Genomic DNA, 15384 nt, shown 5'->3' on the forward strand with positions numbered 1-15384 from the left:
AAAACAAAAACCTGAAGTGACTAAAATAAAATATAATGAACAAGAACCTTAGTAATCAAATTAAATCTAAAAAAAAAATGGTTCCTCATCAACAATATACATTTGGAAAAAGCAGACTGAGAAACAACCACTTTTAAGGATTTGAGTAAACAAGAGCTCACATATGTTGTTCATGGGAATATCAGGGTGTTATTCTGTAATATTTTTCAAAATTACAAATGCACAATTTTGACCAATAATTCCACTTCCAGAAATTCACCTTAGAGATATATTTTTACATGTGTGAAAAACAAATGTAAAAAGCTTATTCACTGTAACATTTTGGTAGCTGCAAAAGACTTAAAAACATTTAAAATTCAATCAATTATTTAAACAATGATAATATTTATGCATTATATAGCCATGAGGATTAAAAAATTCTTTATATACTTATACATAAAACTTTTTGAGATACATTATTAAATGAAAAAGCAGGATGTAACAAAGCACTAATTGTTCATATTGGCAATAAATACAAAAAAAAAAATGAGGGATAAAACACTAGAAATACATATGTATGAAATATTACAAAAATTAAGAAAAAATACAGAAACAGCACTGACTAAAAATAAAAATATTACCCACATAAGGGTCTAAAGCTTACACATGCATTTGTTTTTATAAAACTAACAATGATCAGAGTCAAGCGACAGCAGTAAATTGCTTCACCAAGACCATGTGAAAACTACAGAAATAAGACAAAATTCTGTTAATGTCTGAAATGCCTTTCAAATAAAATCTAGCATCTGAACTATCTCCCCCAAAGAGAGCAATTAGTAATTGTTGTTTTGTAATCCAGTTACTTTACATTCATCTGACCACTTAAATGGATCTGCATCTATCATAATCAAATGTATAAAAAGAGGAGGGTGAGAAAAAGCCAAAATAGGCATTTAACATTGTATGTCAGAAGGAGTAAAATGCAATATAAGCGTTTACATTAAGAAGTTCAAGGAAGCATCTTCTCCCAAAACAAATAGGGAAAGATTAAATTTTACGTGAACAAAAACATAAGATCAAGACAGAATACATCTAATTTGCTAATTAAAAAAGTTAATTCTTGGTCTACTAATAAATGATAAAAGTTATATACTAAGTGTGATTACAAGTTACCATAAAACAAATAGCTGGGTTTGAGTTTTCACCTTAAATAAAGTTTCTTGCATGCGAAAGCTGATTTTACAAGCACAGGACAGAGAGGTTTAGTGAAAGAAGCCAGGAGATACTGAGACCCCACTCACCAACAAGTATGCTGTTGACATAAACTGGTTGTATAAAGTGACTAAGCAATGCTCCCTGTACACCAAGCACTTCCCATCTTGTCAACTTGTCACTTGAGGACATACTGTTCACTCTGTTAACAACATCTGTAGGGCAGTAAACAGTCAAATAAATTTTGCCTTCAACAGCCACATGGAGACTCAGTTCTTCATTTGCTTCAAATGCAGATATAGAATGTGGATTAAGACGCCTGGAGAAAGAAAAGCAAGTTTCTTAAAAAAAAAAAAAAAAAAGTTGACAAAGTAAAATACAGACATTACTAAGCATTGTCCTCTACCAGGTTTAATTTGCTAGTGTACACTGAATTCCAGCAACAGAAACAGAATCAAACACCAAACAAAGCAGGAATGGATTCACTCTTCCACAAGATTAATACAAAACAGACATAAGCCATACTCAGAACTTCAGCCCAACCTTTATATTATCAACATTCTTATGTACCTTAAAACCAACTTAAAAACTATTTTTTGTTCTTATTATAATTAGTCATTTCCTTCCTCTGTACACAAATTTTTAAAACTATACAATGACAAAATAGAAACAAAACTGACAATTTTTATTCAAGATTCACCTCTAATTGATAAAATAATAAAATCTAAAATTCAATTTCTCTCTAGGAAATGTTGTCCTTATTTTCAAATGTGTTACTGGAAAGATTTTAATCAAAACATTACCCATGGTTCTCTCTAGATGGTCAGACTTGAGGCAAATTTTATTTTCTTCATGGTGCTTGCCTATACTTTTAAAATTTTATACTACTTGATACTATTTATTCAACAAAACAATGAAGCTATGACCATAAATTAATTTTGTCTAACTCCTATATTTATATATAAACATGCACACTTCACAAAAGTTTGTGAAGTCTTAAAAGTAGAAAGGACATTTTCAATAGCATAGAAAGTGAAGTACATGAAATTTTTTAGTACAAGTCATATTATAGATAAAGTTGAAAGAAGGTGGCAAAAGTATTTGTGGCCCCCTGCAGGCCACAAATAACAATGTGGGTCCATATGAATGTACTTGTGTCTACAGTTTCAGAAAATATGCAGTGGCCATCCTATTGTCTTTTAAAAACAACTTCCCTTATACTTACAACTGTGACTTAATCTGGGCTGATCCTTTAGGCAACTGGTTCATATACAGATAAATGTTGATGTCTTGTTTCAGAGTGAGTAGATTAGAAGCTGGATCTGTACAAAATATTGACTTTTCCATCATAGCAGGATTTTTGCTATAGAAGAGTAGGAGCTGTCTATAAAAGTACCTAAAATAAATGTTTTAATTTTGTTAAGTAATAAAATTATTTAAGATGTTTCTTAATGAGCATTATAATCTGTGTATCATAAACAATGTCCCCATTGTATCAAAGTTTTATATTTATTTATTTATTTATTTATTTATAGGGGTAGATGGACACAACACAATGCCTTTATTTTTTTAATGTGGTGCTGAGGATTGAACCCGGGTCCTGCCCGTGCTAGGTGAGCGCTCTACCACTGAGCCACAATCCCAGCCCCTCAAAGTTTTAATACAGATAAGAACTCATAAAATAATAAAAAATTAAGAACTCTTAATTCAATGAAAAATTAAGAAGCCCTCAAATGGAAGCTAGTCTGCCCTGTAACATGTAATGAAACACCAAGCCTTGATTATGACTCCATTTCCATTTCATATTTGAGTCTTCCACTATCATATCCTGCAAAAGACCCATTGCTCTACTGATTCCTCCCTTCTTTCTCAGATGGCTCTGCTCCCAATCTCAAGTGAAGAGCCCCTTCTCTACCCAAATTATTTCAACAACATTATCACCATCAACAACAATGGTAGTTCTGCTCCTTATTGGTTTTAAAGGGGAAAAAAACAGCATAGGAAAAATATAATGACTACCACAAGTTGTATTAAAAAGTCAAGCAGGCCAGATATGGTGGTGCACACCTGTAATCCCAGTGGCTTAGGAGGCTGAGGCTGGAGGACTGAAGTTCAAAGCCAGCCTCATCAACTTCATGAGACTCTGTCTCAAAAAATAAAAGAACTAGAACTGGGGTTTTTTTTTTTTTATCAGTGGTTAAATGGCCCTGGATTCAATCCCCAGTATAAAACAAAACAAAACCCCCACCCACCACCACAACAAAAACCAGCAGATCTCCTCAAAGACTGTAATTAAACTAGGAAAAACTACTTTGCTTATTTAAAAACCACGATTTTAAAATGTACTCTGTTCAAGCACACCACTGGAAATATGTAATAAAAAAGTAAGCAACAGTGTATAACAATGCCAAACACAGGCAGAAATAAATGCAAAAGTGAGAGTTTTACAGAGGTCAAATAATGTCATCAACACCAAAGGGGGATGGGAGGACAAGGAGTAGGAAGATCCTCATGGACTTCTCCAATGACTTAATATTACACAATTCTTTTCTTATTATTAAAGATACATGCTGATATTTTTCAGGTAGGATATTCCTAAACTTATTTTTAAATACTTCAGCCAAAAAAGCACTTACAAGTGAGAATTCAGAGATTAAACAAAAATAGTACAATAATGGAAATGGAATTTACTATCATTTTATTTTCATTTGTATTTGAAAATTTCCATAAGAAGTTTGATTAAAATAAACTTTGGAGAACCAAAAGCTGGTAGTTCCCATTTCTCACAGTTTGTTTTCACATGAAGTTTTTAGAGTATAACATTTCTGGCTTCTTATCTGTTCTTCATTCTTCTTGCAAGGAGCAGAGTGACTGATGAGTTTAGAAAAAGAAACTAGGCATATGTACCTCTGGTCCCTTTCCTTCTCTTTGATTATCTATTAGCCTGACAGACACCTTATTTAACACTCTGCTAGATGATAAATTACACTTACACATTGTACTCATAAGTTGGAATCTTGTCAGCTTCTGGTGCTATCCTTGGATAAGTACGGCTAATTGAGAGGTGAAATAAAGATCGAGTGTACTGGTGCAAATCTAGACTTTCCAATAACTTTAGTCAGTAAAATGATAACATTTTTTTTATCTTAAACTTTAGTACTCTTAAAACTTAGTTCACAAGGACTTAATGGAAGTCACTAAAATTCACATTAGACATTGCAATTACTATAAGATCTACAAAGGTTATCATGAAAATAATTAGATGATTGGGATAATGAAGAAACTGTCATATCCTTGGATCAAGGATCAGAAAAATTCCCATTTTAAATAAAGATATTTATATGTGTTTACTTCAGGCTGAGAGCACTGATATTTGATGGCATTAAATATATCCATTACCTTACCTAAGGAGAGACCTTCTTGCTGTAACAACAGCATGAGTGTCATGTAGCACTCTTCCATTTGGCTTTATGCACTGGCTGTAATTGTATTCACCTGTGCCTACAGCCACGACTTCATGATGTCCCACTGAAAGGAAAAGGTTAACAGCAGCAAGTTATTCTAACTCTTTCCTATGTCCCAACCCCACCTCTAGCCTACCATTTTAACTAGGTAAAACATTGACCAAAAAGATGGAAAAAATAATTCCATAATTTCAAATAAGATTCTTAGGAGTCTTTTTAAGAAGCAAAATTTAATATCTCAAAAAGGCAGCTGTCTTATATCATGGTTCTTTATCTAAATTTCGCCACAGAATCAACAGAATCACCAAATATCCTTGAAAATAGGGCTTTCCATCATGCCCCTATTTTCTCCTCCTCTAGATTTATGTGACCTTTTTAAAAGGCTTCATTTGCTATTCTACTTAAAACTGTCTATATAAAATGCCTCTCAAATCCACTCAGATTCTCTAAGAACCATATTGTTTTCTGTTCTACTCAAACTGTTTTGAAAAGAAACCATAGGCATTTTCCAGTAGCTTTGCTTCATTCACATTCTGCTGTGCCCACTTAAATTCCCATGAAATTCTATGCTTCCAAAATCCACAATTCAATGGCAGTCTTTCCCACCCCCCACCCCGTAATCTATAGGGCCTTTCAACAGCTACTGACTAGTTCATTGTTCTTTTCTCCATAAATATTTCCTTTTAAATATTGTCCTTCTTTTACTTCCGTGATGATTTCAGAAAATCTCTAGTCTTAAGACTCTCAAACAAACTTCAGTATACATTTGCAACTACCTGAAGAACTTTTTCTAATTCAACAAAAACTGCTGAGGTCCTAGAAATTATCAGACACTGAAGCAGATGCTAGGATTTACATAAGGAGCAAGACACGTCCTCATGAAGCTTCTGGGAGAGGGGGGAAAAAAGACCAAACAAACCCCAAATTGTGGTAAGCATATGGAAGGAAACAAATACAGAACTGATGTAAAAAACAATCAAATACTTCATGCCAAATAGTTGCATGATCCTTTCCTAATAAGCTGTGGTGTGAGGAGCCAGCAACCACACAAGCACACCACCCTGAGCAGAGAGAGCACCAGAACAGCTGCTCCAGAGCAGGATGGAGGAAATGGCAGCAGTGAGGTTGAAGCAGCACTGTGCACCGTGCTGCAGAATCTTCAGGCTCCAACCAAGAGCTATGGGAAAACCCACTGAAGGTAAGGAAGCAAAAAGCATGTGGGGTTCATTCAGGATCACCCTTTCTTCACAGCAAAGGAAACAATCAACAGAATGAAAAGGCAACCCACAGAATGGGATAAAATATTCCACACATAACCAAGGAAACTTTAATATCCTACAATTCATTAAAAAATATTTAAAAACGGATAAAGGACCTGAATAGATTTTTCCAAGGAGGACTTACAAACAGGTGTATTTCTGAAAAGTATTCAACATCACTATTTAGAGACATGGACATCAAAACCCCCAAGATATCCTCACACTGATTACTACAAAGTTATTGTCAAAAAAGTCAAAAGAAGTTTTGGCAAGGATATGGATAAATGTAAATGCTTATAAACTGTTGTGAGAAATATAAAAATTAGTATAGTCATTGTGGATAACAAAGTGGAGATTCTTAGGACATAAAAATAGAACTGCTATATGGTCCAGCAATCCCATCCTGGGTATATACAAAGGAAACAAGATCCTGAAGGGATATCTGAACTCCTATGTTCACTGCTGCACAATTCACAGTAGGCAAGGTATTAACAACATCCCAAAGTGTATGTCAACACATGAACTGATAAACTGATCTATCTATACACACTTTATCTCACATTTTATACATGTGTGTATATGTGTACTACAACTATTCAACCTTAAGAAACTATTGGGCTGGGGATGTAATTCAGTAGTGGAATGCTTGCCTAGCATACATGAGGTCCTAAGTTCAACACTCATACCACAAAACAGAGGAAATCTTATTTGCAATGACAAATAAAACTGGAACATATTATACTAAATGAAATAAGCCAGACACAGAAGGACAAATTTGCATGATCTTATTTGTATATGGAATATATAATCTACAAATGTGGGTTACTAGTGATAAGGACATGAGTAATGGGGAGATACTGGTCAAAGGATATAAACTGCAGTTATGATTAAATTCTGGAAACCTAATGTATACCCTGGTGAGACTACAGTTAATAACATTGTATTCTTAAGATTTGTAGCCAGTTTGGGGGAGGGAGGGCGGAGGGCAGGTAAACCTAGAGAGTATTGGTATGATAGAAACACCAAGTTATGGTAAAACTGTGTTGACTGTCTCTAGAAAGTCATGTGAACAGGTAACAAAATCCACTAGATTTTGCAACATGCAGGTAAGGGCAGCCTTGACAAGATTAGTTTCCAGGCTCAATGAGAGCAGGTGTTACACTATTATCAATCTTAGAAGAGAAAAAGGCTAAACTGGAGTAGAATTAGACACAGGAGCTGTAAGTAATTTAAGTTTGGCTACAAAATCAGATAAAAGGATGAGTGTGGATTTAAGTAGGAAAGGTACCAAGAGTTTAAAGGTTTTTTTTGTTGTTGTTTTATTTCCAAGACACAAGTTTGGGTAGACAGTTTTCCATACTACTGGAAAGATGAAAACAGGGACACCTGGGACAGACTCTGCTTTCATCCCTAGAAGAGGGAATATGGACCTTTGAGTGCAGACTATGACTCCAGAACTAGGTCTATAAACCTCTCCTAAGTGGAATTATGCAGTGTCAGGAAAGTTCTAGAATGAATGGTGATGTAAGCTGTTATGAGGGGACGAAACTCAGCCAAGAATTCAGCTTTTTTTTCCCTCTTCTGTTATTTGACCTGAACTGCTTCTGAAAGAAACTGAAGATTGATAATACAAGAAAAAAGAGGATATAACCAAAAGAAAAATTCATCAAGATATAGAGGAAATGGAATCCAAATTTACATGAAAGAATTAACCTATAAAAGGAGATTCCCTCCTCCATGGTTACAGGAGAAAAATACAAATACAGGAAAGTATACAGGCAAGGGAGAGACAAATGATTGGATCTGACAGTTTCTTATAGACCCAATTAAAAGTAATGAGTGGTAAAGTGCTTGCCTAGCACATGTAAGGCCCTGGGTTCGATCCTCAGCACCACATATAAATAAATAAATAAAAGTAAAGGTTTTTAAAAAAAGTAATGAGGCATGGAAATAAAATCTAAGAATATATTTTCTATATGTCCTGTGAGTTACTCCGAGAATGCTGGCTTGATTTCACTCAGGCTTCCCCATCCCATATTTTCTAAACTACATTTATCACTCTCCCACATTCTCTACCCAATCTCACACCGGCTTCTAGACCACTTTGTATAAGGTAAACTATTTTCCTATGTAAACTTGAAATGACACTTTTTTATTCATCTTATTTCATTTATCATTCATCATTGCCTTCATTTTATCATATCTATTTTGAAATATAAACTTCTTCCTGTTCTTGTCCATCTCAATTCTAATGTAGGCACTCTATCACAATCACCTAAATTGTGATTCCTTAATTCAGGTTCAACTCCCATTTTAAAAAAATGGTTTGTTATCAATTATTACTTAGGCATTCATTTACTTTAATCACCACAAATAAAATTAGTTGATTACTAAATGCCAACTACTGTGTATTAAATAAATTTACATTTTCATATCTAATTCTAACAACCCTATGAGTGGGTGTTAGTTTCTATTCTACTCATATTTGTAGAAATAAAAAAATTGAAGCAGAGATGACTAGAATATAACTTGCCTAAATTGAAGTTGCAGAGCTGATACTAATCTTCCCAACAATTACAATTGTTTAAAATCTTTCATAGATTACTACCATACCTAACATCTGAATAGTTCTTAAGCCACTTCATAATCTGGCCCCATTTTATAAGCTAACTACACTGTGTATTGCTCCTGTACATATACTATTCTGTACTAGCAATAAATTTATCTGCTCATTGTTTCATTTTTCCATTGCTCTTCCCTCATGCTTTCTTCTCTCCCCCAATTTTTCTTTTACTCTATTCAAACCTTATAAATGCTTAGTTCATGGGTTAGTATAAAACTCAAATTCTTAATGATCAACCCAGAACATAAAAGGACAAAAAAAAAAAGATAATTAGAATTGCAATGTCACAACATCTGTATTTTACTATTTTTTAATTGAAAATGAAAATGCTAATTTTTATAGTCCCTTTTAATGTTTGTTAAAATGAGGATTAGATTTTGGGATGGTAGTGGTTAAGGTTTAAAATGTTAAACCTTTTTATCATTTTTCAGTTTTGATTCCTGGTCAGGATGTTTAATCTCTGTATTTGAGAAGATTTGTGTTTATTGAATGACTCACACCTACTAGAAAAGGTCACTTTAAATCAATGCAAAATCATGGTCAATAGAGGCAAAGATAGTTAACTAAAATATTACTAAAGTATAGTTTAGATCAATTAGGTTTTTATACAAACTAACGTCCCAAATATCTGGACTTACCTCTTTCAATTATAAAAGCAGCCAATGAATTGCTACATTTCAGATACTGTGAATGACTAGAAATTAGTTGATTAAATGTTTCTTTAACAATCTGTGAAATCTTTGCATACTGGATATGTCTCCCTTCTAGAAAAAATTTAAAAGCAATATGAATTTGAAGAACATTTGTTTTTCCAGAGATGTCTTATTTTTATTACAACTTTAGAATCAAATTCAAATTAGTTAATTTACAAAGACATAAGCAAATTTCTAACATGTCAATTTGGGATTTTAAAATATTCAATTGTAAAAAAATACAAGTTATTACTGGGTTTTGGATATTTCTCGTAAAAAGACTTGTCAGTACTTACTAGAGGACTATTGGTTTATACTTTCAGAGTTTACTCTGACAGTCACGTCACAAAGCAATTCTATTGTAGAGGACTGTCTCGAACATTGCAAGATGACCAATATCTTGCCAAATGGCAAAATACTCTCCAGTCATTGTGACAATCAAAATATACTCCTTTAGAATTTGCCCCACTGAGACCCATGGCAAACCACTAAGCATCTAGACTTGATATACTTCTGCATTCGCACTTTAAAGAACTAAACTTTGAAGGAAGGCTAAAACAGTACTAAGGGGGCTAGGGTTGTGAATCAGTGGCAAAGCGCTTGCCTAGCATGTCTGGGGCACTGGGTTCAATTCTCAACACTGCATATAAATAAAGGTCCACTGATTTATAAATATATATAATTTTTTTAATCTTAAAAAACACTTGAGAAACTAGGATCATACTAAAACAATTTATAAATAATAAACATCAATGAGTTGCTTTGAGATTCTAGGCCCTGATCATGTTCCTTTGTGTATACATAATTGTGTACTGCTAGTGAAAACTCATTATTAGAGAATGAGTTGCAGCAGCACTTAATACACTGTTTCTCCAAGTTTGGTCAAAAACTAATGATGGCTCTTGATATCGCATGTTTCATGGTGATCTGAGCCTTGATAGACTGAATTTAAAAAATGGAATAATTTTGCTCTCATGTGCTACGTATATTTCAAGTGTACAATTATAATTTCTGTAGAAATTCTTATTTCCTTAATAACCACTATCATCTAAAAGGCACAAATGCTGAAGTATGTTAGCAAGTCTCAATATTCTCCTAACTGGATACACTATTTTTCAGGTATCCTATATATATGTTCGTAATTACAGGAAACTTGCATTTTGTTAACCAATACTCTATTTGTAGCAAAACAGGCAAATGCATATTATCAAAAATAAAAAAAACACTTGAAAAATTAATCACAAAAATGGAGCTCTAAGAATGGACTAGTACCTCTTTATTACAAAGCTCATGGTACAGAATATGCAGTTTCCACTTCATGTTTTAAAAAAAAAAAAAAACGATTTTTTATTCTTTTTCAAAACAAGGTATACATTCACAAGTTTTCCTTTCCAGATACAAAACCACTATTACCAGTTTCTTAAGGTTATTTTAAGAAACAATGTATAAATGTAAACATGAATCATTAAAAAAATAACTAGGGTATGCTAAACACCACTCTTCATATTACTTTTATCTTGGACATCAAAAGAGACATTAGTGTTATTTCACTCTTATTAATGGTTCCACAAAATGAAATGGACTGTAATTTATTCAACCATGTCCTATGAAGTTAGTAATTAGTTTGTGACGATATAGAAAAATACATAATTAATACTAACCAAATAAGAATTATGCATGTGGCAAGAAAATGTTTAAAAATATCAAAAATATTTGGGAATCGATATACCAATGGGAGATAGGGATGGGGATACAACTCAATGGTAGAGCGCTTGCCTAGCATGTTTAAGGTCCAGGGTTTGACTCCAGCATTGCAAATAACAGCCCCTACACACAGCCCAATATACCAGTATATGTCTTGATCTTAGTATTAAATGAAATAACAAACACTGTGAATATAATTAGTTACTTCATGAATATCCTCTTAGCACATATATGAAGGAAGTATAATACTGTTTTCCCTATGCGTATGTGCTAATTGCTGAGGGAGTAAAATAGTCTCAAGTTATTGGGAATGAAGGAGGAAGTAAAAACATGACACACACAATGTCAGTTAACAATTTTTTTTTTTTTACTACAAGTGGTTAACTTCAAGTGTTATTCAAATATCATGAGTGACCTAAACCTATCTTCAGAGCCAAAATGCTTCTATTTTTAGTGAAAATACAGTCCAGTTAGAATCATACGGCAAGGTAAATAGGCTGTGAAAGACTATTTAATAACTGGACCATCAGAGAGTACTAAGATTTTTATCATTCTCAAAGCTTTTTTTTTTCTTTCTTTCAAAAGCTGTAACACAGCTCCTGTTTTACCCCAAGGTTAAAGGATGATGTTTTGCTCTCCTTTTTCTGATACTTGACTCCTGCCCTAAGCTTTGTAAAGCATAATCTACTCCTATTTTTTATTGAAACTACATATTCCTCATTCACAGTTAACACAATCTGTTATCACCCATTCTTGAGATCTATTTCATTAGTCATTAAAAATGTCCACAAAGGCTGAAAGACAAGAGCCTCTTTCCATATTAAGAAGTCACTGCTGTAGGACTGACCCCTCATGGCTCTTCTGGTTCATCAGTTCCAGTGACTGTTAAGTCAAGTGACCATATCTAACTACTAGTGGATTTGTCCTTTGAATGTGTGTATTTTCCTTGGCCTGGTTCTTTACTCAATGGCAAGCCTACAAATTTGTGAAGCCTTTTTCATTGCCTTAGAAAAACAATGGAAGACAAAGGTTTCATAAAAAATTTCAAATCCTAACTTCCAGACCTGGAAAATGGAAGAATGGCTTTTTTTCTTTTTTCACTTTACAAACATTACAAACTTTAAAATCTGCAGTATGACACATTGTCAATGGAGAAATTTAAGAAAAAATTTCTGCTTTCAAGGAGATTAACAGTCTAACAGGAAAAGGACATTAACAACTACCATACAATATTGAAAGTGATGAGACATTATAATAAAATAAAAAGCTTACTGTTTAAGTGAGTACCTACTGTGTGTCAGGCACTAATCTAAGTATTTCATATGTATGAATTCATTTAATCCTTACAGTAGCTCTATGAGATAATTACTGTAATGGCCACTTTACAAATGACAAAATTCAAGTATACAAAGAAGTAACTGATAGAAGAACACACAACTAGTAACTTTAAGTTGTAATTTTCCTGGGCTTGAGTGATTGTAACTGGCTTTAGAACAAAGTAAATAGATTATTTGAAATGAATGTGCCAAATGACATCAAGCTACAGAAAGCCACTGGTTTACATTAATAACCAGAATAATCAGAACAAAGAATTCTTAAAAAAAAAAGCAATTACATAAAATTGATGAACTATCTTCCTTATAAGAGGAAACTCCTTTTAATCTCTCTTCTTCTCATTTCTCTCATTTTAGCATAGAAATTTTCCTTTTATTTTACAGAGGTGGAAATAAAGGTTTTAATGATACAATGTTAATGTACATTTAATACCTATGCATATTAATTATAATTTTAATTGAGTTAATCTTCTAAAAAAGAACATCACAACGGACTTTCCTACCATAATGTACTTTCGAAACATAAGCTGGTTCAGGTGTAACAACAGGTTCTGCTGGGATAGGAGGAGGACCTGCAAACAAAACATCAGGAAACGTGAAACTTCAATATTCCAGAGAGCTAACACACTGGATTGATAGTAATCCAAGAATGATTATTTCCTGTATACTTCCACTAACTCTAGATCATTGAATGCTCATTAGCTCAGCATTGATAAAGTATTTTGCATTTTGATACCAGATATGCAAACAAGTTTGAATTTCTTACATAGATTGCTTTGTAAAAGTTGCAACATTGTGCAAACCAAACCAGTCTTTTTTGATACTTATGAACAGTTTTCTATTTATAATACTGTAGAAAATATTTTAAATGAATATTCTATTAAAAATGAGTAAAAATTATCATTTTAAATACTATTTTACCAGGCTATTTTCTAGGAGAATGTGTCAAAGTTCTCAATGCTTTTAGTGCCATTCCTTGCAACTGCTCTCCAATTCAGTCCCCAAAGTTAAGGAATCCAAAAAACAAGAAAAGAACATGACACTAAATCAGAGGAACAAGCAAACAAACAAACAAACAACAAAAAAAAAAACAGACGAGACCGGGAGCATTCAGGGTGGTATGGCCGCTTGAATCAAACTGTGAAATATGATGTATTAAGAACTGTGTAATGTTTTGAACGACCAACAATAAAAAAAAAAAAAACAAGTGACATGGCTCCAGAAGCTAAGATCCCAATTAAAGTAGCCAATTTCTTAAAAATCATTCACAAAGACAAAGGAAAAAGAATTCGTACTCTAGACTAAAATTTGAGTAAGATGGGAAACTGAGCAAAGAACAGGTGATAATGTTACCTCAGGGCTCATATTAGAGAAATGCTAACTATAGTTAAGTTTATACACCCAGATTTGAGAAAAGCAGAACCTTAAACAGAGAAAGATGGATTCAATTCTATTTACTTGAGTGAGTGTGGCTAAGTAGATATTAATCCCTGTTTATTATGCACAAATAATCTCAATAAAGAAATAAACCAGACTGCACAAGATGTTCTGCATTTTAAAATGCTATGTAAAAATAGTTGAAAAAATTTTGAAATAAAAAGAACAAAGTTGGAGGATTCAAACATCTTAATTTCAAAACTTACTCCAAGGCTAATTAAAATAGGATATTACTGACATAGAGACAGACCTATAGATCAGACAACCCAGAAATAAACCTGTGCATATATGGTCACATGATTTTTAACAAAAGTGCCAAGGGCAATATTTTCAACAAATAACACAGGGAGAATTGGGTATCCATATGCAATAGAGTGAAGTTGGATCCTTTCATCATATGCAAAAATTAATTTGAAATGGATCAAAGATAAACATAAGAGCTAAAACTATAAAACTCTAAAAGAAAACAGAGGAAAAGCTTCAAGACATTAAATATGGCAATGATTTTTTGGATATGACAAAAGACACAGGCAACAACAACAAGAAGGTTGAACTTTGTCAAAATTAAAAACTTATACAGAAAAGGACACTATCAACAGAAAAAGAAACCTGCAGAATGGGGAAAACATTTTTGCAAATCTGATAACTGTTTGATATCCAGAATGGAGAAATTCTTAAACTCAACAACAAAAAACAGCGTAGTTGAAAAATAAACAAAAGACTTGAATAGATACTTCTCTAAAGCAGACAGACCTATGTCCAATAAGACATGAAAAGATGCTTCACATCATTAACTACTAGGGAAATAAAGTAAAGCCCACAATAAAATACCACTTTTCACATCCATTAGGATTAGCTCATAGTAAAACACAAAAAATAAGTAAAAAAAAGCAAGAATGTGGAGAAATTGGAACTCTTATGCACAGCTGATAGGAATAAAATGGTTTAGGCATTATAGAAAACAGTATGGTGATTTCTCAAAAAATTAAAAACTTATCAAATGATCCAGCAATTTCACTTCTGGGTATATAACTGAAAGAACTGAAGGCAGCATGTCAACAAGATATCTAAACACAATAATCACAACAACAAAAATTCAGAAGAGTCAAAAAAATGTAAGCAACCCAAATGTCCATCAACAGAAAATTGGATAAATAAAATGTGGAATACACATGAATATTGTTGAGCTCTTAAAAGCAAAGAAATTCTGACACGTACAACAAACTAGATGAACCTTGAGGACATTATCCTAGGTGAAATAAACCAGTTACAGAAGAAAAAGCAAACAAATACTACCCGATTTCTCTTACAGAGACACAAAGTAGCATGGTGATTGTCAAAGGCTTAGGGAAGAGACAGGGAGTTGTTATTTAATGTATGTATAACTTCAGTTTTGTAAGATGAAGAATTCTGGATATTGGGGGCTGGGGTTGTGGCTCAGTGGTAGAGCACTTGCCTAGCATGTATGTGGCACTGAGATCCATCTTCAGGACCACAAAAAAATAAAGGCATTGTGTTCATCCACAACTAAAAATATTTTTTAAAAATTCTGGATATTGGTTGAATAACAAAGTGAATGGATTTAATACTGCTGAACTGTACCTTTAAAATGGTTAAGATGGTAAATTTGAAGTATATTTTACAATTAATTTTTTGTTGTTGTTTCTGGGGATTGAACTC

General features: G+C 33.1%; 1 protein-coding gene across 3 annotated transcripts in view; it reads right to left on the reverse strand.

The window, feature by feature from the left end:
• The window catches only part of Adad1 (adenosine deaminase domain containing 1), a 37199-nt gene that overhangs the window by 15360 nt on the left and 6455 nt on the right, over window positions 1-15384 (reverse strand). For 2 of the 3 annotated variants that reach the window (XM_013363438.3, XM_078022154.1), the window contains exons 5-9: window positions 12771-12839; window positions 9176-9301; window positions 4596-4719; window positions 2417-2587; window positions 1281-1510 (exon numbers count right to left, since the gene is read on the reverse strand). In XM_013363438.3, coding sequence (XP_013218892.2) covers window positions 1281-1510; window positions 2417-2587; window positions 4596-4719; window positions 9176-9301; window positions 12771-12839 — 720 coding nt within the window. The remainder of the gene's footprint in view (window positions 1-1280; window positions 1511-2416; window positions 2588-4595; window positions 4720-9175; window positions 9302-12770; window positions 12840-15384) is intronic. The other variant, XM_040293341.2, reaches the window with a different exon arrangement.

Source organism: Ictidomys tridecemlineatus, chromosome 9, assembly GCF_052094955.1.
Source record: "Ictidomys tridecemlineatus isolate mIctTri1 chromosome 9, mIctTri1.hap1, whole genome shotgun sequence".
In the NCBI taxonomy this organism is placed as follows: Eukaryota; Metazoa; Chordata; class Mammalia; order Rodentia; family Sciuridae; genus Ictidomys; species Ictidomys tridecemlineatus.